This window comes from Apteryx mantelli, chromosome 1 (assembly GCF_036417845.1).
Source record: "Apteryx mantelli isolate bAptMan1 chromosome 1, bAptMan1.hap1, whole genome shotgun sequence".
NCBI lineage: Eukaryota > Metazoa > Chordata > Aves > Apterygiformes > Apterygidae > Apteryx > Apteryx mantelli.
Genome location: NC_089978.1, coordinates 60,921,773 through 60,948,831, shown reverse-complemented (window position 1 = coordinate 60,948,831; position 27,059 = coordinate 60,921,773). Strand labels below are relative to the sequence as shown.

Sequence of the window (27,059 nt, the reverse complement as noted above, 5' to 3'; positions counted from 1 at the left end):
GATGCTTTTAAACAAAAGTATAGGTTTTAGCATAAAACATTTAACATTAGAAGAATAGATACTACAGATACTACTTAACATTTAAGTCATATTTTGGAGGAAAAAGCATTCACCAGAAATAAGCAGAGCAAAAACACTCTTGGAAACCAAACAAATCTATTTTCAAGAGAATCCTTAGCTTTTTGCCTCAAGAGCTGTTTGAACCTCTCTTCCCTTTAATTGTGGGGGCTACTTAAGAAATTCTGTGTCAGCAATCAGGACCAACGCTGAAACAACTATAGCAGTCCACTTTCAAAATTCTTGAAAACCCATTTAAGGATGTCAGTAGGAGGTAAATTAAAGCTGTATGCATTAAGAAGCTAATAATTTGAAAAATGTACAGGGGCAATGAACCCTGAAGTTATCAAGCATTGAAATGTCTAGAAGAGTGTTTTGTATAGTTTAAAGTAAGAAAATACAACCAAAAAATGTGTAAAATATATATATACACAACTATAACCTACTACACAACTTAAATATTAACATCTGAAGTATAACAAAGCCTTGTAGGTATAACACTTAGTTATCATATGCACATTTTTTTGAATAGGTTTAGTTAGAGGCAGAGCTAGCCTATACTACAGCAAGAATGCAGGGTGCCCTTCTATCTACTTTTCATAAAGATACTATCGTTTTTTGAATATACTTTTGCCAAATTCTAAATCTTTCAGCTGAAGTTTTCCACTCCAAGCATTACTTGCACATGAATTTCTCTATGCTTCTGCAAAAAGGTTAGAGGTTTCAAAGAACAAGATTAAAAAGCATAGCTGCAATTATTTAACATGAGGTTAAAAGGTAATTCATACAGAATCTGGAGGGCTTGAATCAAGAACTCTGAAATCAGAATAGAAAACATGCCTGTGCCATAACTATGCCTTTACCCTTCTCGTGAAAAGCTACCCATGCTCATTCAATTCATAAATCTCAGTTTGCACAAGCTTCTAGGGAATTTGAGAATCCAGCTGTCAGGTGAGATGAAAACCCATTATAAATCGAGCATGCTCCATCTAATGGATACAGGATCCAAACAGGATCTGAAAATCTGAAATTGCTTCTTGGAGTTGGGAGTAACTGAAAATAAGGATACCTATTTCCTGAGCTCTCTATAATCCTAAAGCTTCCTGGAAGAACAAGCCAAGGTATTCCTGGATACAGAAAGGCAAGAAAGGAGGAGAACATGAGCTGAGCAAGGAGGGATGGAAAGCAACAGGAATGCTGTGGAAAAAATACACTAACATTTGTAAAGTGTTCAAATTAGAGATGAACAAAGGCTTTCATTAAAGAAATGTAGTCAATGTAAGGCTTGAATATTGTCTAAAGCCAAGGATGAGTACACTGAAGGATAAGCAGAAAGAAATACCAAGGCTCTGAATAAGGCAAAAATCTCACAGAAATAATTATGTAATGAAAAACTGCGTCAAAGCCTACATGCACAAAGGACCCAAATTACAGCAACCTTAATTTGGGCATTCTTGTATTTTGGGTACCTGATTTTACAACAACTTGTAAAATGGTGATTTGAATTTAATATCATAAGGATAAACAAAGCTAACAAGACGTCTTGCCGAAAAATCTATGCAGATAATTTCTTCCTTCCAAGTTCCAGCTTCAAGTAAATTAAGTTGAACTCCTCTACATGGGATAGGTGGAAGCATCGCTGTAGCACATCTACTGCCTTCAAGAAGTAAATTTATACATCAGGTTCCTGAGCAGCCCCTATGTGCTAAGCATGTTCTACATATACACACAAGTATACTTTCAGCTTTGTACATGCAAAAGCTCACACTGTATTTGGGCAGTCCACTGCACAAAGTCATTTGAAAAGATCATAGTTGTATGAGTCTTATAAGAACGTATCCACCTAGCTATTCAAATAGAATTCCTGAATAACAGTAACCATCTTACAAAATTCAACTGTTTCAGTTCTACACCACCTAATACACATTCTTTCCACAAGGGGAATAAAAATATGCACTGGGAAATAAAGTGATAAGATTTTAGTATCCCTTACAGAGGTTGTTCTCTGGCTTCACAGAAGATGCAGAAACTCATTTATATTTCCAGTCTTTCTAAAGACTAAAAAGTTCTTAATAAAGTTTGGGGGCACAAAAAGTAATGCAAAGTACCATATATGGCATACCACCTGTTACTTAAATTGAGCAATTTGAGAAGTATTCTTTATACATTGCAGTATGGGCTTCATGGATGCCAAATTTGCCAGATGCTGGCTACCAAAATCCTCCTTAAAGACAGACATGGTTTTGGACTGCACCGACTTGACCAGTGAGAGTTAGTCTCTCATTCCATAAAAAGCAGATTAAGAAATTAGGCTAGGAGAAAAAACAAAAAACAAAGCCAACAACTGTTTAAGAGAGGAGGAATAGCCTTCATATTTTATTTGAGGTCAGACCCTGTTCTAAAGATCAAAGAATCATTAATCAACTCAGAGCTCTTTGGTGCAAACAGCTTTATTAGCATAGTATTCACTAGCATTCTAGTGAATGCTAGCAATAGACACTAGCAATTATAAACTATTTCTACCAGATCACACACAAAGCTACAAATCACAACTGTTGCCCAGTTAAGAACAGGACCAAAGCAGCAAAAATCCCCAAGTCCCAAAAAGCAAACAGTTCATCTGCCTTCAAGAACTGTGCAACCCTAAACACAACTACATGCATTAGGCAATGCCTTAGAGTACAACTTAATCTTACTTAGAAGACAGCAGCAGCATGCACATGTGGTACCCACCATTTAATTATCCATCAGCAAGCACATTCAGCCAGGAAGCAGATCAGAACTATAGGACCTATTCAACAAATTAAGCCCCATCCCAAAAGTCTGCCCCTCTATAAGTCCACAGGAGGGCATCTTCAGCATGGTGTTTGACTGAAAGCACCCTCTACTCTTTCTCTGTAACTTGAACCATTCAGAACCAGATTCAAGCACTCTGAGACATTAGGCTGTAAGCATTTTGAGAGTTGCCACTGGACAAAAAGCAAAATGGTTCTAAATGCAAAATACATGTTCTCCCCACTGCTGCGCAGGCTCTACTCGACCACCCCGCCGCCTGTTCTGCTGGCCTCATGCCTCTTTTGCATGGCTAGCTACAGGGTACCTCCAGCTTTTTGAGAGAGGTGGAGAACAGGCAAGTGTAACCATAAAGTCAGGTCAGATTCTTTGCCTTATCTGGTAAGAACAAATTTCCTCCTACACAGTTTTTGAACATGAGCCAAGAGCAGACAAATATCTTTCAGGCAACTTCTACAGATACATGTTACCTGTTAGCTTGTAAGCTACTAGTTGTTGTCTGTTCACACTGGCTGCATCAACTGAGCTTCTGAATTATCACTTGAGATTACTGCTATGCATTAATACAGTGGTAAAGCCACTCTTCCCAAACTATCGGAGAACTATTTTGCAAATCCACAATGGGAATTCCAGTTTGACCAAGGCAGCTATGAAAATATTTCTAGCGTGTGAAAAATATTCAAATGATTCTACTTGCAGCAACATTCTCATTTAAATATATTCACCTAATGTTCAGATAGGCTAATAAAAGGGCTCACAAATTCTTACACAATGAACTGGCAGGCTTTATTCACAAGAACATTCTGGAATATCTTTTGCTGTTTTGCTCCCATTCTAAATGTTTAATGCATTCACCATCCCCAAACTGTATAATAAGTAGCTTGAATATAAACAGTGTTCACAATACCTTAGAAAAAGAGTGGGAAAGAGTAAGCACCAGCACTCTTTTGCTAGAGTTCTGAACATGTCAGTATGATCCTAACAGGCATCTGGAATAAAAATGCTTAGCTGTCCGCGTACATATGTAAATTTAGCAATACCTATCCTTTTGGACAGGAAATATATGCAGGACTCTCTACAAAGGAAAGTATAATTTCAGTGTAAGCTTCCATATGGTGTTCTGTAAATAGTCAAAGCAGCTTTAAAAATAGCAAAAATATCACTCCATCAGGAATACTTTTAGTTAATCATATGGTTTTATTACCAAATTAAACTGTTGCCACATGAAAGCACCAATTTTCCCAAAAAGCCAGCAACCTTTTTTGTCTTGCATCCCACTTGCCAGCCGCACCACTACTGCATCCCAACACATGTACTTGCCGTTACAGCAATGAGCAGCACACATCTTCAAACCAAGACAAGTCAGTATCATATGAGGCAGAGGAAAGAAAAGAGGCTGGATCAAATATTCAGAAGGATTCCAATCATCATAATCTGATAGCTGGAAACTGTACAACCTCTGACATCCCTTATTATTATTTTGTGCTATCTCTGAATGATTATGTATCCTGGTTGGGAGGTCTATCTACCACACCATATTCTCCTATTAAGAAAAGGCCTGCCAAGAAAGAGGAATTTTGAGGGCAGTGACTGTAAAGGCAGTTTAAAAGGGGGGGTTCAATGGTATAACCTACCTGTGGCAACTTTTCTAGACATTATCTTTGCATTTTCCTGCTGCTCCATGCATTGCTAATCAGTGACCCACTGGAAACTTCAGCACCCGTTGAAAAGCCTGGCAGGGTATTTGGCTTTCAATTCTTCTACTCTGTTTATTCCCAATACAAGTATATTCATCAGGCTCAGAAACATCTCTTGAACAAGGGTAGCCACTCAGCAATGAAATGTAAATTACTGACATGTGCTAAAACCTGGACTTGCCACTGCTAATGAGCACATTAAAGGAAAAGCAGCTCACTAGATATTACCACAACATTTTCACTTAACCCTGTGTGTACTGAAAGCCATAATTTAGCATCAATTAAAGGACCTATCTCTAAACAGTGAGACATTATCCAGCAGGCTTATGCTTCCTACACAATTCTAACTTAAAAACTAAGAAGATTAGGCATTTCACACATTTGTCCAATCACAAATGTGTACACACTGATAGTAATAGTAGCCTTGTTTTGAATCTGATTAAGTTTTGAGAAACTGCCCAAGAGGTCAGCATAAAAATATACATATATATATACACACACCCCTGCATACATAAACTGTTAAGTTTACAAAATCTCATGGTTTCAAAACATAGGTCAAATAGAACATGATTAGCTGTCAGCAAGTACATAGATTCCAAGGTTAGAAAGTCAATCTGAAGAGCAGCTTTCCCCTGCCTATTCACACACATGGGGTACAGAGCCCAAGAAAAATCTCCAAACAGTAACAGCCTACAGGGTCACAGAAAACCCAGGCAGCACCTTTGCCTTTATAGCACCTGTGCAATAAAGGCCCTGCCAAACATACAGTTACTCCAAGTCACAAAGCTTTTAATAATTCAGATTAGCAGCACTGCAAGAAGCAACTGTAAATGTACTTGTTGAAGAAATGCAAGAAAAAAGGTTTGGTGAAAGTATTTTCCCCCGCTTTGTGGTGGGGTTTTTTTTGTTGTTGTTGTTTTTGAAAATGCTTCTGTTGCATGACATTTGATAGGCCTATACTGTAAACAGACGACACAAGGTACTGATTTTTAAACTTGCAGCCTAAATCGAGCACCTGAATCACCCTCAGTAAGGTTTGTCAGATACTGTTCTAACTCAGCTATAAACAGATTAAAAGGTTAGGTTATCCCTTTCATTTGCTTATTGTTTCCTCTCATTTCCTATACCACACCCCCAAACTACCACCTCTTCAGATCTGCCTGCACTGGGACTTGGGCAGACACTCCCTAACCTAACCTGGGTCTGTCAGAGTTGCTTCTATTAGCTTAAACACTCTTAAATAGGAGCGCTTGGCTTGCTTTTTCACAAAGATCATTTTGACAGAAGAGGGTTAGGAAGTGACCGCACAAGGTTATTCCAGCACGTCCGAGGAGGGCAACAACCCCTCACTGGGCCAGACAGCAACAAGTTGCTGGGAGCAGAAGCCTCTTAAGCAAGCTCGGCTGCAGTCGGAGCAGCAGCCTGACCACAGGCCAGTAACCTGATCTGCAGAGGAGCCAAGCACATCAGCGGGCATTCAGGGAGTGAGAAGTACATGCTAGGTTCTACAAAAAACAGGTTACCTAACTTTGGGAAACCAATTTTAATACCTGTGTTAATCCAAGAGTTCATTACTAAAGACAATCCAACAGTCATGTGTTTTAACTGTTTTCCCCCAAAAACACACTCAAGCAAGATTCAGTCAACCCCATATTCTATAAGATCAATGTTATTGATCACTATCATTCAGTCCAAGATAGAAAAAGATAAAACATGCTGTGCAAATAAACTAAGCTTATTTAATTCCATTTGAAAGTTGGCTTACAAAGATAAAATGAAGAGGATAATAATGAATATTAACACATAATAATGAATGGGAAGCATTTTAAAGTTCCAGGGATTTATTTAAAAGACCAGCAAAATAAATCACTAGGCACTATTAGGCAGCTGCAAGTGATTTCTTATCCTTACCTGAAGGTCAGTCATCATTCCTGTTGTACTGGCTAAGGGCCTCCATTGACAAAAATTGACAAATCAGATAACAGCTCCTATTGAAGAGGGTTTTTTTCGGTACACATTTTTGTTTGAAAGATTGTGGTTGATATATTTATCCTTTTCCATTTGGCTGGATGGATTTCAATTAACTATGTTTGTTGTGGTAGCTTACACAGCAAAGCAGAGACCGAGTCCCTCTGAATCATGCACTCCACAACCATACCGAGAAAAAAAAACCTATAGCCTGAAGATAATATAACAAAGCAGAAGACATTTAGTGGAAGTCTAACAAGTCACTAACTGACATGTTAAACTGTTAAATCCTGTGAAACATTAACTCTGACATGCTTGAATATAACCCTGCCCTGCCTACTCTACAATTTCCACTGTTGCTGTGACTGGTGGAGCTATACAACAGTAAAATAAAACCAAATTTTTTCCCATGTTTTAATGCTCTTTCAGTAACCAAACACCTGGCTCACTAATTCTGAACCCCTCAACATGCGGGGTTAACTAGAACAGTTCTGTGGTCTCTCAGATCAACCACTCCAGAGATCAGGCAACATCTGCCCAGGAAGTGATTTTGAAATCACAAATGAATCCACAAGTGAAATCCTGGGGTATTCTGAGCAAATTAGTAGATTAAGTCTTGTTGCTATAGAAACTATTCAGAATATTTTTGAGAGCTTTATATTACAGAAGCAAAATAGGAGATATTGTGCCAGTATTGAATAAATCATCCAGTGTAGTAAAGTTTTAGTCAAGACAAATACAACAATCTAAATCAAACAGCAGCATAAAATAAACCCAAATTTTATAAAACTTAAAGATCAAGTTCTAATATTCAACATGACTTTAAGAACTAAGTTCAAGAAAATATTTAAGATTATAGTCAAAACATACCATGGAACAAAGCACCTCAAAAAGTCTAACCCAGGATAATAGGTCATCTTTAGAAACACATTAGTCAACCTTTCAGCTAACATCTTTTTCAACAGCTAATGTAGAAGTCACTTAAACTTTTAAAAAATTGCTGATCACGATCATCTACAGATGAAGCCCACTCCTGGTCTCAGCAGACCCATCAGGAGTCATGTATTAGACTCTAATCTAAAAAGATTAGTAAGTAGCAGATATTACTCCCTAAAACTCCAAAAATGAGAACAGACAACTAAAGGTATAAATCAGAAGTGAAGAATCAGCAGAGAAAAGAAAGCTCCTAAGAGGAAAACACAAGTACAGACTTATGACTCATCGCATCATGCAAGTGTTCAAGCTACACACTTCTATAAACAAAAACACAAACTTCCTCCCTTCACTCAAAAAAAATTAATCACCCCTTAGTTTAGGGTGACATTCAATACATTCATAAACCTCCTTTATTATATTTATACTCCTCCTTCTCCTGTAACTCCTCATCAAAACCAGAAATCCCGCATGCTTAAAAACATAGGATGTAGCTCACATGTAAGACTTTCTTAGCTAGTACAGTCACTTAAGTAGAGTTTTTAGCCTTTAATTGAAGATAACTTTCTGCAATTGGTTTTCAAATATAGACAACTAGTTTTCAGTTACAGCAGAGAAGAGGATAAAAACAGTCTGAATTGGGAGAGGGAAAACAGTTCTATTTATCATACATCATTGCTTCAATATATTTAAACTCTATAATAGTACAAAAAAGTCCATCGCACCACTAAGTTACATTCATTTTTTTGTTTTAATCCAGGATTGATTTTCCCAATATGCATATTTGAGGAAGAACATATAGAAACCTTAAGTCTTTAATCTGCATTTAACAGTGTAAGACTACTGATCACAACTCATTGAAGTACACTTTTCCTTAAAATGCAGGCAGAAAACAGGAGCTTGTATACTAATAAGGAAGCACTGCTTTTGTTGAATTCTAAGTTGAAGCTTCACCTACCTTGCCATAAAACTAAAAAAATCCACAGGGTAACAGAAGTTCATTTCAGGGACATCTTATCCGTATGCTTTTTTTGATATAGTTTTCAGACCTAATCCAATTCCACAGATATCAATGGGACATTCAAAACAGATCAAAAAAGAGCAGGAGCAGATCCGCATCAGTTTCGAAATTACCATAAAAATTTGTCAATTATACAACGAGAGGACAAATTAACAAATCACATTGGATCCAAATGGAGAGACAGGGAGTTCAGTATAAATCAGGCAAGCTTGTCTGCATCACTACAAATCAATAGTGGAATAAAAGGCCAGAAAGCAAAATAAAACAATGTTACCTATATAAAGTAAGACTTACATAACAATACTTGCAAGCCTTTTACTGCAATGAGGAAAGGCACATTGTAGATGTACGAGATGTACAGGAATATTCAGCTGTAATTACAGTGATGGAAGGAAGTGCAAGAATTTATTCTCATAACTAGTCATGACAACATTGGAAGGAAGAGCAAGGAACACCACCATTTTAGAAGTAACATGAAGGATTACTGTAAACATGGAAACAAGTACTATTGTAGTGACACAGCATGTCAAAATAATGAATTTTACAAATCAGAATTCCACAAATACATTCATCTGCAGTACAACACACCTCATTAAGACTGCCAAAGTGCTGCTGTTGAAAGGCATCTCATGGGAAAAATTAGACGACTCATATTAAAGCAATTTTGCCTCTCTGGACTATCATATGCTTTAATTACATACACAGGGTTAAATCATTTCAAACATCATGCAAGCCCACAGTTCACATAGTAATAAACTAATATCTGGCAGTTTGCGACTATATAAATCAAGGTTTGTTTTTTTTAAACAAGAGTTGCACATGTCAAAGCCTTTGGCTTAAGCCACCTTTTTAGAGGAAAAGTAGCTTTAAAAACACAAGTTAAAAAAAGGCTTACTTTGTAAATGAAAAACACACAAGCACATCAAGATTGTCATGTCAGGAGATCAAGCAAAAAAAGCAGTAAGATTATGGAGTTTAGGCAACAGACTTGAGAAAGGTGAGCATTTTTTTTTGCAAATTACACAAATCTTTGGTATAACACTACCTTGCATATTTAAATACATCTGTATAGCTTTCCATATACCTTGCATATTTAAATACATCTGTATAGTTTTCCATAAGACTTGCATAAGATATGCACCTGAAACTTGATTTTTAGACATGCAAGCCCACACTTGAAAAATTGCTCTAATATACACAGAATTTGCTCAAAAAGATGAATATTTGGAAGTTACTGTGTAAACTCACAATCTGCTGTTCTCTAGTGTCAGCAATCTTAAAGCAGGACATTCTGATGCTACAGCTTAAGTCATCATATGCCTTTAGCAAAGGTCTATGAAGTTTTCTACAGCAAAGGAGAGTTATAAAATAACATTCCTACCTTCACACTGGAAAGTTTCTAAGCAGATAGTTCAGGCAAGTAAGTTTATTCTTCTGGCTCACATGCACTAGCAGAAGAGTGGCAATGTCTGAAACAAGTACTGCAGATTTAATGCTTACTCTAATTTAGATTATTTCTATGAAAACTGAAGTTTACTTGAGATTAAAGAAATGAATACCAATAACATCCAGAAACATTCTGCCTCAGTATACTAATCAGTTACCCATTAACAATATTACAAGATCACAGGCAGAACAGAAGATGACCAAAGGTAGTCAAGAATCAGAAGGTTTACTACAGTGCTTTCTTGATCTTATGAAGATGAATGTAACCCTATCGCAAGGCTTATTTTCTTGTAAATATAGTTCACATCAACTCCATTGCATTTTCAAAACCTTCTTTTTTTTAGAGAGCAACTTTGTGGCCTGTTCATCTAGACAGGAACATTGCCTAATCTTTGGACACAAAGTGCCCTAAGCTCCCCCGCAGAGGGCTTTGGCAGGCAGCGAGGTGCAGCACCTTGCAGGCCACAGTAAGGAATCACACACAAAATTCCAGTTGCCCAGCTGCTTGAAGGATGCAATCTCACATAAGCAGCTTCTCAACATCGAGCTTCCAAAACCTCATTTCAAACACCACCTTTCTATTCTGACAGCACAGGTACCTACCAGTTACTTGAACCTAGGAAGTCAGTGTATGTGGGAACAGCATGAAAACCATACCAAATGCTTTCCAAAAGGTACCATACACTGAATGATGATATAAAGAAATTTCACACTACTTAAGCATAACGTTAAGCCATACACAACAGAATTTAATGGGAATGTTGTTTAATGGAAATGTTTGTTTTATGGGAATGTTGCCGTAAGAGTTTACATTTTGGAAGGTGACAATCTCGCAATTAGCCCTGCGTAGGCCTATGGATCTACCTGCACAAAGTTCACTACAGGCTCAGACATGAGTCCCCTTCCAGAAGATGTATGTTGTCCTTTGTTTTACCTTTTCCATCTCAAACTTACATTTACAAACATGCAATTAACCATTTCTATATATATTGTTTGCCCATTTATTTAGAACAATTGATTTTTATTATTATCCCACCAAGAATGTTAATCTAGCTTCAAAGGTAAAGAGAAATATCACTGGCTGCTTTGTTGTCCCCTTAGGCATGCCAAACAGTAGTTCCTAAAAGGTCACAAAAGATATGTAGAAAAAGGCTTTACTATGAACTCCAAAATATCCATGTCTTATTTCAAAATGGAATCATTCTGTCCTACCATCGTTGCAGAGGGGCTTGGGTTTTTTTTTTTGCTGAAGCAATACTATGTCAGAAGAGCATTGCCAAGGCTGCATCCAAAAGAAGAATCATCCAGACTTCAGGTGACATTTGTAACCTTAATTCTGACCATTTAGGTATCTATTTTACACTTAAATTCCACAGGTTTCTTGGGGAAAATACACAGATGTTGTGTAATTAGAAACTATCACGCCCAAGAGACCAAAATACATTGAAAATACAAATCCTGTGAATTGAGTTTTTTATACTTGACTTTGCAAAGGAAAAGCATCCCAACAGTTTTGAGGCAGAAAGGGAAGAGGAACTTGATTTGTGTTTTCCTTTTTAATTGAAAGGTGAAAACTGATGCCATTCTGAGCAATTCTAACACTGAGTCACCACACATCAAGGTTTAAGCTTTTAACCATCATCATGAAGCAAAAACCACCTCAACTGTAGGGGTAAGACGCTACTAGCTGCTAACATCAGATGACCCACAGGAGGAAGCACTGACCCTGCAAGAATGACTGGAGCAACTCAGTCTCACAATCGCTTTCTCACTCCTTTCTCCCACATTTTTTTCTTTACCCAGGTAGGAGAGGGAGGAAGTAAGGAGTCACCAGGACCATGTGCCAATCTCAAAGTGTTTGACACATGGGGGAAGAGGCCTGGCTCAGCCCTCCCATCCCCCATGGCAACAGCTGCTCTAGAGGTTTGCAAGCAAGGAAGAGAAAATGGCAGTTTCAGAAACTATATCTTTCAATGACAGGCCAAAAGGCACATCTTTGGTCTCAGGGCTTTCCCCTTGCCAAATTTCAAAGGCCTGCTGCAGACAATAGAGGTGTTAGAGCTTCTCAGAAAGGGGCTGGATTAATTTGGTATAATGGGAAACATTAAGCAAGCTAACCTAAATACAGAGGTCACTAGCAGATTCTTCTAAAATGTATAGGAACAAATTGTTCCTGTAGCTCTGCACAGCATCTGGCAAAGATGAACTACTTTTTTAACATGGAAGTTAAATATTCAACTACACCTGTAGATTCATGTCAATATTGAGTATTATGCAACTACTGAGGGAAACAAATGACTTGCATGCAAATATATTTACATGCATAAACCACAAGTAACTTATTTGTCCACTGAATTTCACAACTTTAATTTATACATCATTTTCTTTATAAAGCACTAAGAGTTGCATGCTGGATAGCTCAAATTTCATAAGTAAAATTAGAATGTAAGAAAAGATTCTTAGGAACTACATTCACTTGCACAAAAATGCACATTTTATTGTTGTAAATAGTAGCTAGTGTACCTTAAATATCAGCATTATCTTAAGAGTTTTTCAGAAGATTAAATATTAAAATATCAATCTTCAAAACATTGACCTTACATTTTATGGATTTCATAACAGACTTGCTTGATAGAGAGAAGTGATGCACTGCATTTGTAAGTTATCAGTAGGGACTAGAGTAGATGCATCTAAAGAGGTGATTGGATGCAACAACTTTTTATTGGACCACTATTAATAACATGGCAGATATTCACCTGAAAGTATTGTTTTTTGGAAAGCTCATTTGTAAACAATAAATCAGTTACTTGAAATCCCAGCCATGTTTGTGCTCTTCCCCACCCTCAAAGAGAACAAAATAAAGTAAGGGTATGGAGAAGAAAAATAAAAAATTTGATTAATATAGAGTAATGAAAATTGCTTTACAAGGACAGTCTGTAGCTGTGCACTTATCCATGAATCATTTAGGCAATAATGAGCAAAAAGACGTGCTTTTGTTCAAATCACACAGTAGGATTACATGTGAACTGACCCTCCCCATGTTAATTGAGACAAAGCTTTGCTTTGAGCTCATTACTGCTCCTATAGACAGGATGGCAAGTTTATGATGTTCAGTGTATTTCTGCTTCTGAAACTTGGTAGCCTTGTTTAAAAAGTACAGATGGGCACCAAGAAATAAGCCCAAGTTTCATCATTGCTTTCTGCACAAAAGAACAAGCAGTGTGTATGTGCGTGCGCAGAAAGGGGTGGGGAGAGGATGCAAAGTAGCCAAGATTGTAACAGTTCTGTAACATTTGTTAGAGATTACAGGGGAAGAAGAGAAACACAGTAGACTTAAATTTTCCTCCTAAATATATTAATCAGGTTCTGTGAAAAAATATAAGCAGCCCTCAGAAAAAATATGATCTATTTCACCAATTCTCTCCAAGGGTTTGATATTCTAGAGCTACTGACATGAAGGGAAGCATGATTATGTCTTGAGACTTTAAATAGTACATTTGAGAAAAAGTGGAACTACCTTCCTTTATTATATTTTTAGGGAACAGAATACACTTAGTTTCTGAAACAAATATTTAAAAAACAGTATTCTGAGACCATAGCACAAACCCAAATTTGAACATATATCTAGACACATGTTATTTCAGCAATTCACTATTTCAAGGATTCCAGGGAAAAGAGACGAGAAATAGGAAGGGGGAAGGAATCTACAGGAATGTTTGCTTTTGCTTCATTTAGACTTAATCCCACCAAAAACAGTGTTCAATAGTTACCAATATTGTAATTTGCATGACCCAGTAACAACCAGATTACTAGGAAACATGCCCAGTTTGGAGTAATAGCTATCAAATTTCAACGTTTGGCAGGAAAATATACAACATAATAGCATGAGCAAGCACTTCTGTTTCATTAATTATTTTTACAGGAACTGCCAACTTAAGCCAGTTATCCTGCTGGTGCAATCCAGCGGGAACAGTTTGTTACAAATTAAAGCAGGAATTTTCCCTTTAAAGTGAGGCTCCGGTACATGAAGCAGAAGAATGAGAAATGAAAACTGCTAAAATGCGTGAAAATAACATTTAAGAGGTTACTTCAGATTTGGTAAATCCTGGCAAAAAGCAAGTGTATATTCCTTGCAACTTTAGCAGAACACCACCACCACCCAGCAACTAGCAGGATGCATTTGGTTTCACACAGAACCAGGACCAGTTTCTATTTGTGAGCTTTTAAAAAGCATGGTGACTAAGGATAAAAATTGGAGCTTTCTTTCCCAAGTAATGATTTCCCAGATGAGCGGGTGTTATTCTCTAACACCAAATAACCAACTGAATAAGTGTATGGCTCTATACTACAATTGAAACTCAAACCAAAAGGGACATCATAAAGAGATACAGAAATAAGCTGTTCCACAAATGCTGAGAATGGAAAAAAGTTGTCACTTTATAGATACACATTCCTCATCTGTGGCTTCTACCCTGAATCAGAAGAGGTACAAATTATTCTTAAAAAGCAGTAACAAATATCCCCTTCTGCCTAAAACACATTTGTCAGCTGTATGCTCCATTTACTCCATAACAAAGTTGGTAACTGCAACAGTAGCTTTCTACTGAAAATTTCAATGCATTGTGTGCTCAACCCTATTCTCAGTGAAACTACTAGACAATAGTGTATGGTCTGCAGTGACTTTACATACAACATCGATTCATGAATTTGCTCACTTATGCATGTAACTTTCTGCTGGAGCAGCTCAAATTTATAAGCATCTGCACAAAAGGTTTTGAAGTCAGTAAAAAGCCAATATACCAATTTTTGAAATATATAAAAACCACTGATGTAATGAGGTTGTGAAAAGAATTTTTATAAATTCAAATGCGAAGTGGAAACAGCACCCTTTTAAAAACCTCACTCCTTGGTCCTCTCAGAGGATGCAGTTCCACAATACATGACCTCCAGCAGAGAAGTCAGTTTTCAAAGTTCCACTCTGACTTCCTATTCCCATCCTGAAAGTGTAGTTCAGCACCCTTCCAGGGCTGCTGATACAGCTGTTCACCAGCTGTGCTATGAATCACCAAAATGATCACTTAAAAACAGATTCTTTTAATCTGGATCATTTCAGTGACCCAGTTTTACAGGGCAGCCCCACAAAAATTACTGGCAGAAGTGAAAATGCTAAAAGGCTCCTACATCCTTGGTAGTTCTTAAGAACAGGTACCTCCTCCTTTCCCTAAAAGGAAACAACCTGCAATTACACCCTCAAGATGCAAAAATCCCCATGCATAGAAGGGGTACGTAAGTCCCTTACCTTAAAGTATCCTTTAAATCTGCCTTGAATTGGTATTCTGATTTCTCAGACACCTTGGAATGAATATACACCACCTAGAGCATCCTTCACAGCCAGGCAAACAAAAGCAACTTACCAAACATCTAGCAAATTCTTTGTTTTCAGAAAGAAATCCATATCCTGGGTGTACCTTCAAAAACAAAACAAAAAATTTTCAAATTGATTGAACTCTTTCAGATACAAGGGAAGGTGAAATAGACCACCAAGCATTTGATCTGACTGAATATCTTAAACTGTCTTAAAACACTGATTTAGCTGTCCAGGGTCAAGCCATAGAAATCCACTGGTTGAACTGCCTTTTCTGAAACAAAGGCTCCTTGCTTGACTGATGAGAAAGGTGCTGTTTGCAGAGATTGACACACTCATTTTGGTCATTTCCCTTCTGCTTTTTTTTTTTTTTTTTAAAAAAACTCTTGCCACATTTATCTCATTGCAGTCTTCCACATATATGCTCACCCACATGCTTTTAAATTCTTCTCAATAACCACTGTAAAGTATTCTCCATTCCAAAATATTTCTAGCACTGCTCATAACAGTGATCCTAATGCCCACAGTCATAAGCCTCTTACCTCTAGCAATCCTTGTGGGAGGATACAGTTTGCTGTCTCAGGAGTATAAGTCACATGTGAACTTACAGGCCTGGTCTGCTAGTAACCTCCCAATATATACATTGCATAATTACTTCAGAGAAGTGTAGGAAAGTTTTCATTTTGCTTTTTTGCAATTCACATAAAACTCTTGACTCAAGTAATGTATTCTGAGAGACAAAGGATAAGCCTTTTTTTTCCCCTCACTCTTTTTAAGAGCATAAACATCTGGGTTCCACGTTCAGAAACTCGTAAGGAAGGAAACAGGAGTTGTTTTGCTTATAGGAAAGTTTTTGGCCCCTGAAAGTACCATACCCAAACATCTACTCTGAAAGAAATTACAATGCTGATCAAAAACCACTTCAGCATAATTAGCATTGCTCAAATACTTCCATCAAATTTTACTTTAAAAATGCTCTGTGTAGTTCTGAATAATACACATTTAACTCATTGGCAGAATAAAGAACATTATTCATTTGAGCATGAGTACACAGTTTTTACAGCTGATTCCTGTTAAACTGAAGCTTTGAATCCGTGGCCAGTTTGGATGAAGAAAGGCAGAACAGCCCATATTTACACATAAGCTAATATGCATTTTGTAAACATTCTGAAAAAAATGATTAGAGGATGCACCATTTACCTTTTTGCAAGTATAATTATGTCTACAGAATTAAAAAAATGATTAAGTTTAAACAAAAGCCTTTCTTTGGACACACTTTGTAAAACATTCAAAAAAGCCATTATGGCATATAAAGGGTTAGTGCTCAAAACTAATTGGGATTTTTTTTTCCCCCAGCAAATTTGGAAATGAACTGAAGCTGCTCCCTGGTGTGAAAGCTGAATCCAGCAGCCACCTGCAGGATCAGCAACCAGCACTGCCAGATGCTACAAAGCCTTTGATTTCCAGTAGCGATTTCGGACACATTTAACTCATGTGACATGAACTAACTGGAATAGCATATTCAATCACTTCCCCCACACACACCTTTAAAAAAATACAAACTCTGGCTTTTCTGCTTTCTATATATGAAACAGCTGCAGCAGATAGACTCATTCAGACTCACAGCTTGGGCCCTGGTTTTCTTAATGACTTCCATGATGGCATCCATGTTGAGGTAGCTTTTGCTGGTGGGAGCTGGGCCAACACAGACAGCTTCATCCGCCATTTTCACATGAACCTGAAGAAGCAATAGTCTGCATTAACAGATGCTCCCAGCAAAAATAATTACCATCATCCTGAAATATGCACACAAATCTGATTGTTTCAAAGATAATTTACATACCATAACCACTCTAAAATACACACTGAAATTACAAACACTGACAAACAAAAACCCACACAATAACATTTCATTTACTCCAAGCTTAAGTCACTGTCAAAATGTTTTATTATTTCAATGTATTATTTTGAATTTGATTAAATAAAATCATGACAAATACAATTTCTGCTTCCTATACTGATCATCTATATGTAAATTCACAGACTAAAAGCTACTTTGTTACATGTAACCAGGGTAGCCTAATATCTTAATACTTAATAACAAACATTCATGACCAGTTCTAAGCAGGCTCCCCAGGAAGTTGGGGATAATTAGAGTGAATTGAATGAAGGGATGCAGTGAGTGTCCCTGCACAGCATCAGGTCAGCACCATGCACAAATTAAAGCCTATGACTAAAGAGTTCAATATCACCACACATGAACCAGAAAATCTTGAGAATTATTTAAGCAGGCTCATATTTGATTCCTGATCCATTGTATCCTCATTTATATGCATTTGTCAAACATGGACTATACGAAAGTAACAAGCTTTTCCAACATATCACCACAAATAAAATAGCTAGGTTTGAAGAAATTAAAAATCTACATACTATGACTCATGCACACATTTATCTTAGGGACAAAAAGTTACAAAAGTTTAATTACATTGGTCTTCAACATGTTTTCAGAGTTCAAAACTATTTTACCTATCTTTTACTCCAAAGAAAGAAAATTATAACAATACAGATCCAAGAACCAGTAAGTTTTTCTTATTTGCCCTTTGTAAACTGCATTTCAGTATACATTAAAAGAAAACATGTTCTTGTTTAAACTGTGCTAGATTCATGTTAGCTATGTAGTAGCAGGACTGTCATGTTACTATACAGACTGTTTGACATTTCCAGTGATTACCAACTTTTGAACTATGCTCTGTTATTTTTAGGAAACACTTTGTATCACTGGTAGTCTAAACTTTGAAAATATTTTAAAAGGATGCTATAAAATGAACATTCAAATAAGTGAAATTTAAATATTTAGTTTATGAACATGGAGCTTTGTTTTTTGATAAAGAAGGAATTTTACTTGCAAGTAGCATGAAGGTTATCAATATAACACACTGAGGTTAAGTATTGTACTGTAACCTGCATATACTATTAGCTTATCGAAAAACAAGGCCAGAAAAATTCATACCTATAAACAAATGGCAAGTGGCAATCAAAATAATGTTTTGAATAGCAGAATGAAAAATAAATATTCAGGGAAGTATAACAAAAACATGTCTAACAAGCATAAACCCATATTATATGGGAATCATCAGGTAAGCATTTGACTTTCTTCATTTTTATTGACATTTTTATGCACTTCGGCAAAAATTAATCCTAATGCCAGGAAAAAACATCAACTTGCCACCTAAGTTCTCTTCTGGGAGCAACTCTCAAAGAGACACCCAAGTCTATGGTTAATTCAGAAGCTGTGAGTACACATAACTTCCTGGAATCGCCACAGATTTCACATTCAAACTGTTAAGGCTTCTGCAAAAGGGCAATGGTTTTATTTTACCACTACAGAACTGGCCTCACACTAAAAACACAAAAACTCCCAAGCACTAGCAGACAATCACGTAGAAAGATTTTAATGCTTTATAATAAATGCACCTCAGCAAATTTAGTAACCTCTTTTGATCAAATACTATCAAAATTAGCCCATCTGTTAACTTTCCTGGAGCTAAGTGCAAGAAAAGGCATGGTTCTTGAAAATCCTTATTTACACACTCAATTTATATGCTTAAAGCTGTTCTTTTGATTTCCAATGTACTTTGTGTCTAAAAGAAGGTATCCAAGCTTAAACACAGGTAAGCACATATGTCTTATAGGACTGAAAGCTTCCTTATAATAAAGGACTAACTTATCTTATTGTAGTTAGCTATTTTTAAGTCTCAAGAGATTAAAATGCCACACATGTACACTTCTCACACTGAAAGACCAACAGTTTTATTAGCAAAAGTAGTCACAGAAGTTATCATAACATCAATGGTTTACAGACATTCAAAAGAAAATGTGCGCACTCTTCCCTGCCATTTTCTTTCTTCCCCTTCTCAAATTGCTTAATTTGTTACTCCAACTCTTTGGATTCTTCTTTCCTTCCCATCCCCCTTATAATCTGGCAAGTCCCTGTCTCCTGACCTAATTTTTTTTTAAAGGTCTCTTCTCTAGTTCAATGTCAGTCCAGCCTTGCCCACACCCTAATATACTCACATGTGGATTGAACAAATCCAACAGTAGCCTTATCTATCACATTCACTTTACCTGATACACTGTCACAGAGCATGAAGTGAAGCTCTCCATGGCAAGAGAGAGGTCTTCATTCCTTCCTACTAGTTCAAAAAACCCAGATTTTCCTGTTCCACTGACAGCTATTCAAGTCTGTGGATCTTATTCATATTAACTTTTTATAAATGACCATCAGCCCAAATGATCTGCAAAGAGATCCATTTCTTCGTAGAAATTCATGATGCCACCCCTTTATTATAATCAGGCCCATCACTCCTCCTTAAACATTGTTGCTTTTACAATGCATCTTACAGTTCATGAATAGTTCAAATACTGTATCACAAATACATTACATAACTTACAGCATAGTATATAGAGATATAACTGCACTACATGACAACCAAATCTTTAACTTACTACTACACCACAAGCCAGTAAGCTCTTTTCTCTGCAGAAGCTAACACACAGTAATGCTGCCCTTCAAGAGTGTCCAAAGAACGCACAACTCTCCCTGTTAGAGCACTGCAAATTTCAAATACAACTTACCTTCAGATTCAAGAATTTGGTTTTTTAAAGCGTTTGACTTAAATCACACAATCCTAAGCATCAATACTTGTCTCCAACTTACTACAGCTAAAATTTTCCAGAAAAGCAATTTCTCCCTTTTGTTTTATCTTTAAAAAGCCACAAAAACAAAAAAAGTCCCAGAAGGTTCTTGAAGAAACACAGTTTCTTCATAAATACTAGAATTGACCTCGCAGTCTCAAGCATGAATGGGTAACAAAGGCTGGAAAAGCAGACAAACCTGAAAGTACTGAATGGTTTATACTTTAGATTTCAACCATCTTGGACTACTTGTACTTCAAAAGACACATTTTAAGCAGCTACAAGGACTTGTTATAAAAGAGAATAACAAAAAACTGAAAATCATGAAGAGATATGTCTGTCTTGCACAAAAGCTGTTCAATTTCTGTAAAAGTAGCATATTTAAAATACATAAGGACTATTTCACAATAATGACCAAAATAAGACAAAAGATTTGCCAAAACCTACTGAAGCATGTTTTTTACACAGCCTCCAGCTAATTCAAAGATTACAGACAAAATTTAGTCATCCAAATCTCTGCATAGGTTTGGTACACCTTTGGGAATCCAAACCCAAATCAATAACGAATATCCAGGCACCCCATTACTGCCTCCGCAGCTCTGTATCCATGACAAATATGCTACTAATACTCTTGATTGAACAAGTAGTCCAAGCATAAGAACATTAGAATGATAACTACTAAAACAGCATAAGCTATTTTTGAATTAAGGTATATAAGCACACAACCAGAGACAACTAAACACAATTCAAAGTACAACAGCATTTTATGGTATCCATGGCCACAGATACAAGAATCAGCTCAAGCTTATTTGGGAGTAAATCACAAAAAATGGCCACTCATTCCTGAGGCTAGTTTAGGTCCAGAAACTGCCCTCATGGCAGGGCATCTAAACTAACAATCCTACCCGATCTGATCTGGCTTTCCACAGTAACAGCCTTGTGTTTCTTCACCATGTTTCCAACAACAGACACCTGAAGAGAGGAGTCCACAAGGGCTGATCAGCCAGCCATTTTGGCCCGGATTGCTTCCAGGCACAGCTCCAGGCTGCAGCAGCTCACAGGGTGGGGAGTGCAATAAGGGGGCAGTAACAGTAGTAGTAGTGACTGCTTTTGGAGAATGGTTTATAATCCAGGTATGATGCCTGGGATTGGCACCATATCCCAGAAGAGAGGTATTCCTGGAAACCAAAGCTTTGCATATAAGCACCACAGAAATAATATCCACTTTGCAGGAGACAACCCAATTTAGCAGGACTGCTCTGAATCAGAGCTAATAAGTACCCAAATTGCCTAGATTGCATTAGCATTCCCTTACCCTGCAAAGTGGCACATGTACTCATTTGCCATCAGCATGCTCTTTTGCTCAGCCACACACTGAATTTATTGAATTATCCTCCTAATAAAACCTGTATCTCAAATAATTATGATTTAGAGAGGTCAAAAATATCTTACATATCTAAAATATATATAGCACTCCTAGAGATATTCCATTTAACATAGCCAGTCAAGGTAGCCTTTTCTAGAAGGCATTCAGCTACTGCAGATTGCTAGTTGAAACCTGTATTATATGGAAGTCACATTCACATATGCATGCCTCCCAACATATCTACTACACCTTTTTCAAAAGAGCAAGCCAATTACATACAGGAAAGTTTTCTTGGTATGGAAATAGAAGCACAAATACACAGGTGGGAATAATATGAACTTAAAGCAAAGCACTAAAACTTTATTTCCAATGCATATGTAATCTATGAAATAACTGAAGTTGTGGATTCCTAGCATTAAATTTTTTTTTTTTATTTTTTTTTTTAAACCAACTCGAGAGCTTTCTTTCCTTCTTACGGATCTGATCCACAACATGATCAAAGTGCTTTCCTTCCCTCCCCCCCTTAATCCCTTTTATAGTGATTCCCATCTATTAATTGAAAAATTAAAAGCTGCCTTTGTCACAAAGGCCAAGGGAGAAAAAAATCTACATCTTATGAGTTTCCAAACCAAGTGCTAATATCACCTGCATAGCTTGCACAGATGATTTTATACACTTCAGCAATTTCTGATGTTTACCATGTGACAGATGCCATTTACTTCAGTGTAAATGCCTAATTAACACATACACACACACAGTCCCTGAGGAGATAAATGTATGGGATTCCCTAGTGTCCCAATTTTTCAGAGTAGGTCACCCTATGCATCCCCAGGTCTTCCTACAAGTAGATATTCATGCAGCACATGGTTATATAAAACTGAGTTGCAGGATATATTTTCCCCAGTTCTTCTGTATCCTTCCAGAATTTATATACAGGGAAACTGTTATATCTGCATATACAGTCAGTGTTAATCAAACCTAAGAAGCAATTTAAAAAAAAAGCAGTGACAAGAACACTTCTGTTTGGTACACTAAGTAAGATCTCAAGCATTGTTTAGACAAAGAAAGCTAATCAAACAAGTCATTCTCCTTTTATAGCTCAAATCAATATTACACATTGCAACAACATCCGTTGGTGTAAGTGGATTCACTTAATTGACCCAAACTGCATAATACCACTCAGCAAGACAAACTACAATTAGCTCAACCCATAAAATAGGGCTAATGAGTAAATCCTTTGTAAGGTAGCTGAAAAAAGCACCTCAAATCTTGCCAGCACCACTGCCAAAAAAGACAGAATAAAAAGCTTGCAGCATTGAAAAGTCTTGAATTAAAAATCAACTGGATGCAAAAAAAGGTTCAAATTCACTGCTTTGCCAAAAAATACACATCTCATAGGATCCAAGAAGTGTCTAACAGCTTCACGCTAAAATATGCACACCAATAATACAATAAATCTGTGCACATAGTAAGTGTTCAGTATTCACAGAGTCTTTAAAGCTCTGCCTGCAAAGATAAATACTGACACACAATTATGGCGTTTAACCCTAAAATGAAATAATGGAAACATTTACAAACCATGTGAAAAGCAGAACTGTGAAAGCCATAAATAGCATAAATATCACACATTTTCCACATTTATTTTTATTCAACATTTCAAAAACCTAAATAAGAATTTACGTACATAAACAAGTCAACCTACAGCATCAGCATTAAGATCTCACTTCAAGCCTGTTTTAAAAACCTATATTCTTTAACTTGATGACCCACACAGTTATACTTGAGATTAAGGGGAAACAATTCTTCAGTGGTCCTTCAAGCATTTGCTTTGGTGACTAGTATTTACTCAGTCCCCTCCAAGCCTACAATATGACTCAAAACAGTCCACCCATTAGCACGCACAGGATTATATTCTAGGTTTGCAAACGCGCCAGCCAATGAAGTGAAACTACTAGTGCCTTTCTTCTCCCTCCTCCCAGGTTTCCCAACTCAGGTTCTTCCAACCAGTCCAAACTTGGACACAGCAGTAGCCCCACTTAGGAGAGGCCTCAAATACATAGATTTCAACTAAGATTAAAATGGAAGAAGGTTGAACTCAACCTTCTTTAAAAGAAGAAACACCAATCAGGCAAGGAACGCTGCATTTCTAACTAACAGACAGAGAAAACACTTCTCAATGCATATACATATTCTTATCTGTTCATACTCTCACTCTAAAGGTGAATTTATTTTGTAAGCTCCGTTTCAGTGGGGTTTTGGGGGGGGGGGGGTTGTTTGTTTGTTTTAAGTTCTGGAACTTTTTTTTGGCTGCTAAGGAGACACACTTTTATCTGACAAAGACATTACCAACAGGAAAAGGTTCCCCACAGCAGCTAGAGGCTTGATCACCACAACTGCAAGGACTAGACCACTATATCCCTGCCAGGCAAGGACACTTTGAAACTGAGTGCTATTTGCTGGGACAAACAAGGAAATGCCCCAAGTCCTGCAGACATTACAGATAAAAATAGAGAGAAAATAAAGTCTTCCAGTATGGCTTTAGCTTCTAAAGTCTTTTCCTATACTTGAGCAGATAATTTCCCAGTGAAGCATGCTTCTAGAAGACTGATGAGAAAGTGATGGCACCCTATGAGAAGGCTTGTCCACCAGAATTTTAGTGCCAATGCTCACTGTGCTTTGCCCTCCAAAATAGCAAAGTCCTGGAGGATGGGTAGAAGAAAACACCTTACAGGAAGTATTTTCATGTACAACTGAACAACTGTCTCTTTAAAATCCTTCAACTTACAGACTTCTGTCTGAGAGCAAAAATTTTTGTGGGTAACATACCAAAACCAACAAAATGTTATAAATTCCTAGTAATACTGAGTACATGGAAGGAAAAGCAGGGAAGGAAACACCATGCAACTTGCATATTAAGCTGTACCTCAACAATGCTTTTAGTCAAGAAGTACTAACAGAAATTTAAGTACTTAAAGTGTGGGGGGAAAAACTGCACCTCAAACAAAAAAGGAATATGGTATAAACTTAACACCACAGAACTGAAGTTTAGCCAGACCTGGAAAGGTGAATGTAATAGAAAGACCATATAATTAGGCTGAATAAAACAGTTATTTTGCCAGACATTGAAAAAAATCGAAGGTATAGGGTTTGATTATTTAGCAGAAGTTGCTCCATCACAGCTCTTTGTTTCTATATTATGTTACTTTGAAACTGTTCTAGGAAAGCTTGCCTATTAGTTCTTAAAAAAAATCTTTTGCCTACCTAGTCTATCTGCAGATAATAACCAAATTGAATATAAGTAACAGGTTGTTCACTATTTTTTAGAAAAATTTCAAGAAGCTTTTCCTTTTGGGAGGAAAACATTCAAAGCTCTAAAAAACAAGTCTGATAAATTAGCTTTTACAGGCTTTTTTTTTTAAAGAACAATTTGCTTGCTACTAAAGTTTAAAAAATGAAATGTTTTGTCACAATTGCATGTTTTAGTCAAAGCCAATTAATAAGAATAATTTTTTCTTTGGTAGAATAACTGAAAATGTAGAGGTGGAAAAAGGTAAATCAATAGTCCCCTTTTTTTAATCTACCTTTTAATGGACTGCAGCATTAACAAAGGTAAAAGAAATCAGGAGAAAAACACAAAAACTGTCCTGTGTTCAATTCAAATTCACTGCCTCAATGGAAATTTCTCTCCTCACAATCTTGAGGAAAGCATTTCCCTTGTCTCCTTCCACTCATAGCTCCCTTTGAGAAAAAAGCTTTTTCTGAGCTTCTTCACCCAAGATTAAAGCCAGTAGAGCCACTCAAAACAACCTTTGCTAGTCTGCAGACTGTTTCCTCACTGCACCCCAAAAATCAGTAATTGTGTATGTGCCTCTGCACATTAATTTTTACTTTGAAAAATGTTATCTAGAGCAAGTCTCCAAGACACATGGAAGAGTTTTACTTAAAGAGCACAGATAATTATTTAATAATTCTGCTTACCAAAACAAATGTTTTCTCACCTGTTGCAAGAGTTGAAGCAATGCATCAGACTTACAGCAGTCCACTATACTTGGTACGCATGCCACAGCAGAATTTAATCTTTGCAGTGTACATGACTGAGCTTTAAGTGTCCTAGACAAAAATTAATAGTTTTCTGTGATATTACCAAAATAAGAGTGCTTTACAGCACCTTTAATAGCCACTCTGCATTTCAAACACATCTGCACCAGCATCTCAAGCTTTCACTCATAGAATCCTGTGAATTCCACACTCCTCGGAACTTTCTAAACATTTTAACAAAACTGCAAGACAAATATTTTTCATCCTGTTTCTTGCTACCAAAAAGCAGCTCACCATGGAATATATTTGATGCCAGTTTCTTTGTTTTGTTTTCTAAACCATGATGGTTTTGACAGTTTCAATAGGGAAGGTATATGGAAGATGAAAAAATAGTAGTTAAGCAGGTCTGGAAAGTAGGATCTGGTGGTAAAGGTACGCAACAATTACAGAATTTCATCTAGCAGAGGTTTAGCTCTTAGTCATGCTAGATATACTAGAAGACATATAGGATTCAGAAAAAGGAGCTTAAGTTCAGCTACATTACAAAGAAACACATCATACACATTGGTAGCATGCTCCAATCTAGCATTTTCAGGTTAGTTCAGAGACTAAGAGGAAGGACTGCTCTATGCAGCCAGTCAAACAATATTCTTGTCTAATCTCCAGGTCTGCTTGCTTACAGATGGACGGATTGTAGGCATTGCTTTCAGTACCCAAAGACAGGTCAGGGATCAAGTCAGGGATCTCTAACAGCAATTCTAGAGTTGGGAGAACAGCCAGCAGAAATGGCAAGGTGAATTCACAGGTATCTGATGTCTTGACTGCCTAAAAGCATTTAAAAGAAATGGTGACAGAAAAGTATGCAACTATGTAAGTCAGTTCAGTTCAAAGCAGCATAGTCTGGAAGAGTAGCTGGAGGACTACCATAATAAAGCAGTCAGAATTCAGAATACAGACTTTATTGTAAACTAACTTTTTACAAAGTGGGCTAAATTCTGGCCCGAAATGAACCATACATTGAGACAGGAGCAAAGTTTCACAATAAATTTCACTTTATGCAAATACACATTGCCACTCAAAGGATGAGCCCACCCCTAACTCTTCAGTTTTCTCTGCGTTCAGCTCCAGCAGTTACCATGATGTTGAGACAGATCAATGAGCTGAACAGACCCAGAGGAAAAGTAACCCAAGGGGAGGGAAAATTAACCTTCTGTCAGATCAGCAAACTAATCATCTTGCAGCTGTATGATCACTGGATCCAAAATAACAGATGAGTCAGAGGAGACAGCAGAGCACAACTAGTCCTTTTGGAAATATTTAGGACTTAGATTAGACATAATATGAAACCAGACCAAAGATATCATATAATTCCTAAAATAAAACCCCCAAAATAACAAGTTATGGGTGAATGCAAAGTACTTCAAGTATCTGAAACTAGCTTCAAGTTTTCTTAAACACAGTCTTCCTTTATGGCTATGCATTATTTTACATGTATCCATAAATAATACATAGACATAAAGACATGTGTACCTGTGCACATGCATATATGTAAGTGCATGCATTCGCAGATGCATGCATGCATATACACCCACATGCACAGGTATGCATGTGTGCACATGTGCTCAGGCGCATGCATGCGTATGTATATACACATTTTACATTTGGGTGCCCAGTAAACAA

The 27,059-nt window shown here is 37.0% G+C and overlaps 1 protein-coding gene across 2 annotated transcripts in view; it reads right to left on the bottom strand.

The window, feature by feature from the left end:
- Positions 1 to 27,059, bottom strand: part of PCCA (propionyl-CoA carboxylase subunit alpha) — a 301,944-nt gene that overhangs the window by 237,023 nt on the left and 37,862 nt on the right. For both annotated transcript variants that reach the window (XM_067293647.1, XM_067293657.1), the window contains exons 5-6: positions 16,905 to 17,018; positions 15,330 to 15,383 (exon numbers count right to left, since the gene is read on the bottom strand). In XM_067293647.1, coding sequence (XP_067149748.1) covers positions 15,330 to 15,383; positions 16,905 to 17,018 — 168 coding nt within the window. The remainder of the gene's footprint in view (positions 1 to 15,329; positions 15,384 to 16,904; positions 17,019 to 27,059) is intronic.